Genomic DNA, 4,265 nt, shown 5'->3' on the forward strand with positions numbered 1-4,265 from the left:
GAATGCCACAAATTCTCCTAAATCACTCGTACGCACAACTTAAGAACAAATCTGTGCGTACGAACGGTTCTTGCATGAGGCCCAATGAGTTTAGATTTGTAATGTCAAACTTCAGGACAAAACCTGTCCGATTCACACAGGAACATAAACATAATATCTATTTTGAGACAAGTGTCTGAATAACTTTTAACGTCAAGTATAATGTTTAAACTCAATCATCACAAACGTTTGATGAATTTATCATTCTAAACATGCCACAGTTTTCTCCAGGAGGTGAACTACTGATCAGCATTTTCATATTTTTTTCTTTGTTGGAACTATCTTCTCTTCTGAGGGGCGATGCAGAGCCAGATCATTATTTAGTCCCTGCATCTGATCGCCTTACGTTAATACACTGGTTTAAAAAACATTAAACTTGCAGATGACTTTATAGATACCTCAGAGTCCTAAAGTTCACTTTGTCATCTTGGACCAGAGACAAGGCTTCTTCATACAGAGCTGCTGGCTTCATTGGTGGATAGATCTCCCCTAGAGTCATGTTATCAAACAGCTGCACAGATAAAACACACATATGTAGGAAAAAGTGATCAGTATTTATGTAAGTTCACACTGATCCAGACGACTTCCACTTGTTTTGTTTTCAGGCTGTCTTTAGAAAGCAGAGGAGAGAAAGTCACCTCTGCAGCTGAGAAAAAGGAGTCATCAGACGTAACAGAAGTCGCATCATCATATTGCAGCTGATGGAAACTCTCCACTTGAGGCAAGATAAGGGTTCCTTCGCTTTCTATTTAAAACAAGAAACAGACTGGGCTAAAAGAGAACTAAACTACAGACAAACCATAACATTTTCTCTTTATTTCCCCAAAGTTGAGCTTTAAATTCGACTTTCTTCTCCAGATGAATTGAATTTTTATAGTTTAACAAGAGTTCCAGCTGACTCTTACCAAAGTCGGCCAGCACACTGTCAGTTGGGATACTGCTGCCAAAATCCTCCTGCAGGTGGTACGCCCGGTGCAATAGTGTCTCTAACTTTTCAGCAAATACTTTATTGTGGGTTTCACCCTAGAACCAAAAATAAAATGATCTGTTCATTTAGCGCACGAGAAAATAAAATAACACAAATCAGTTCACATCAGAATCATGATTCTCATTTACATTTATTTTCGATTTATCCAGAATAGATATAAAATGTCCCAAAACTGATTTAAAAAAACAAAAAAAAAAAAACTAAAGCAAATCCACTGACTGTCAGCCTACACTTTGTAACTACGCCTCCAAGGTTTGCAGAATGAAAATGAAGCACTTTGGGAACGTGACAAACATGCGGGCTCACGTTATCAGTTTTGAATGAAAAATCGATTTTGAACGAAAATGTGGCCCCAAAAATCTGAATTGAATTGAATCATGGGGAAGTAAAAGATTCCCGCTCCCACCCATCCAAGATATTTTAGAGTTACCGGTGCATGTTTTTGGTCAGTGAGAGGAAACTGGAGTACCCAGAGAAAACCCACACATGCACAGGGAGAACATGCCAACCCTGAACAGAACGATCCCAGGCAAAATCAAAGCTGCAGCCTTCTTGTTGGGAGACGACAGCTCTAACCTCTGCCCCGCCGTGCCGCCCGCTTAACCTCTAAAGCAGATCGACGTAGCTTATGAAGAAACAAAACGTTACAGGTTAAAGGGTGAAACTGTTACCGTGGGAATGTCTCCGCAGGTGGCCCCCTGCAGAGCCAGGCTGTTGTTGCAGGAGGCCGGGTTGCTGGGATGACGGACATGCAGAGCTTGCTCCCACTTTCGTAGCGCTTCTTCAAACAGCTCCATTCCTAGAAGGGGAAGGAGGGAAAAAAGTCTTGATGCAGCTGTTTGAGTGAAGAATGAACAGCTGTCTGGTCCTACATCATAACAAATAAAAAGGAAGTGATGCTTTAAAGAGGAGTTAATTAATGGGATTGAATGGGTTGAATTTTTCTGTTTTGTCTTATTATTTGGTTTATTATCGTTTTAATTTTATTTTTAAAGGAGCAGATATAAGATTTTTTTTCTTCTGCTGCCTTTCATTTTATTTGATCTGTATTGTTTTGTGTGAAATGCGTTTTGTTTATTTTTTAATGAAATTAATAAAATAAAACAGCTAAAACAATGTTTTAGTAGAAAGCTGAGACCGTGTGCTTCAGCAATGTGTATTAAAACAATAAGCCTTCTGAACTGGCATACTATGAACTCTTTAAAAACTTTTCAAAGAAATATGTCTGATTCCTTTCTTACAGTCAAAACTCACAGTGTTAGGAACATTATTGCCTCATAGACATATATTATTAATTAGACAAAGCATGTCACTAAACAAGGTAAATGGCATTTTCACCCAGTTGTCACATTTCCATCACTGAGAACTGAAACTGTGGTTTTGAAACATGGTTTTAGAGGACGTTCATAGATTTATTTATTTGTCCAGGTGGTTGTGTATTAGCTTTAGAACTAAGTAAGTATAATTTTCTTTAGCTTTACCATAAAAAAACTGTTATATAATCATATAAAAACGATTGTAATAATATATTTCTGACTCAAACAAAGAATCAAAAAACTTATTTAAAACACTTGTTTTGATTAATTTTAAAATATAATCTGAATAGATAAATATGTTTTAGAGTGTTTTGTCTTTTTGTCAGATTATCATCAAAATGGTCTTAAGTTGGAAACGGTAAAAACATACCCATTAAATATAGGTTCTCTGCATTGGCATCCTCTCCTGCTCCTGATTCTTCCACCACAGGCTCCGCCTCCCACTGGGAGGTGGGATTCACAGACTGATTCGGAGAGTTTGGGACTCGAGTCTTTGTCAGAAACATATGCGCAGACGCACATTTAGGACACCGTTAAAGTGAAGTGGAAGTAAAAAAGGTGTGACATTTTGATTAAAGAAAAGAAAAAGCATGAAACTAACCGATGCTAGGCTGTGTGAGGAACTCGAGTGTTTACTGGGAGCCAGGGAGGAAATTCCACTCATGGTGTCATTGCTCCGAGATCCGGGGCTCATCATTTGTCGGCTGGTGAACGGACCTGTCACAAGGGAGCAAAGTAAAACTCAAACCTGCTTCACGCCTTCAACCGACAAGATTCGTTTTTGCACACCTCTTTTTAACGAGGAAGGTCTTCCTGTCTTCAGGAGCATCTCAGGTATTCCCACTGGCTTCTGCCCCTCCTTCGCTTGCGTTTTCTGCTTCCTTTTTCTCCCTCGTCTTTTCAGCTGATGAGCAGTGAGCGCTAGAGCAACACTTCCAAGTGCGGTGGCAAACAGGACTTTCTTCAGGCTTGGAGATAGTTTCAGCTGAGAAAAGATGGACTGAGAAACGAAACGTTTTGAAAACAACGACGGGCTGTGTCAAATGTGAGCTTTTGTTAGACAAACATTAAGCTGTAACTGTAACTACTCATACTAGGTTTGACTGAAGCGTTACGAGGTTTTTACCTGCCCAAATGTGGAGTAGAGAAAAACTGGTATCTCTGCGACAGTCATGGCCAAAGCCTGGGCAATCGACATCCCTTCGGCTCGTTTCAGGGACATTTCAGGAGGTGAAAGGCTTCCAGGCCACAGCTCTCCAAAACTCCCTCACGTTCACCCAAAAAGAAGTTTCCTCTCTGTCCTCTGATCAGCCAATTCTCCCCAACGTCCTGCTGACATCCACCCCTGTACCTGTTCTTGACTATGGACCCTGCAACAGATAGGACCATTATAAAAACTGTTTAAACATAGCACCATATTCTTTTCCAGAAGCTGCTGCCTTACACTGTTATGACTGGCAACAATATATTTAGGTTTTAAAAAGGAGTGGCCAGGGATAGCAAAGCCCATCATTTGAAATCTGACTGACATTAGCAGATAAGGCTTTCTAAATCAAAACATAAACAAAACAATTAAAGCTGTAGCTGGTCAAACATTTACCAAAAATAATACCATCTTTATTTTCACTTCAGTTTGACTGGCATCTACCTCGTATAGTCAAAAAAAAAAAAAAAATGAATGACCCGTTAGTGGTTTGTGGCTTGAAAAAATTTCCAGTAAATTAATCAAGTTTTATTTATAAAACACATTTAAAATAAATAACTGCCATGGTCAAAGTGCTGTGCATAAAATATTAAGGAAATAAAATCCTGGTTAAATACAGGTAAGTGAGTGAGTGAGTGAGTGAGTGAGTGAGTGAGTGAGTGAGTGAGTGAGTGAGTGAGTGAGTGAGTGAGTGAGTGAGTGAGTGAGTGAGTGAGTG

General features: G+C 39.4%; 1 protein-coding gene across 2 annotated transcripts in view; it reads right to left on the minus strand.

Annotated features, from left to right (window-relative positions):
- Positions 1 to 4,265, minus strand: part of miga2 (mitoguardin 2) — a gene marked incomplete in the record, with an annotated part of 15,685 nt that overhangs the window by 6,014 nt on the left and 5,406 nt on the right. Inside the window, 8 exon segments of one of the 2 annotated variants that reach the window (XM_014006578.1) lie at positions 438 to 550; positions 678 to 784; positions 945 to 1,062; positions 1,699 to 1,826; positions 2,714 to 2,834; positions 2,945 to 3,060; positions 3,133 to 3,343; positions 3,470 to 3,713. In XM_014006578.1, the coding sequence (XP_013862032.1) occupies positions 438 to 550; positions 678 to 784; positions 945 to 1,062; positions 1,699 to 1,826; positions 2,714 to 2,834; positions 2,945 to 3,060; positions 3,133 to 3,343; positions 3,470 to 3,565 (1,010 nt within the window). 2 annotated transcript variants of the gene reach the window in all.

The sequence above is a fragment of the Austrofundulus limnaeus genome, unplaced genomic scaffold (genome assembly GCF_001266775.1).
Source record: "Austrofundulus limnaeus strain Quisiro unplaced genomic scaffold, Austrofundulus_limnaeus-1.0 Scaffold36, whole genome shotgun sequence".
NCBI lineage: Eukaryota > Metazoa > Chordata > Actinopteri > Cyprinodontiformes > Rivulidae > Austrofundulus > Austrofundulus limnaeus.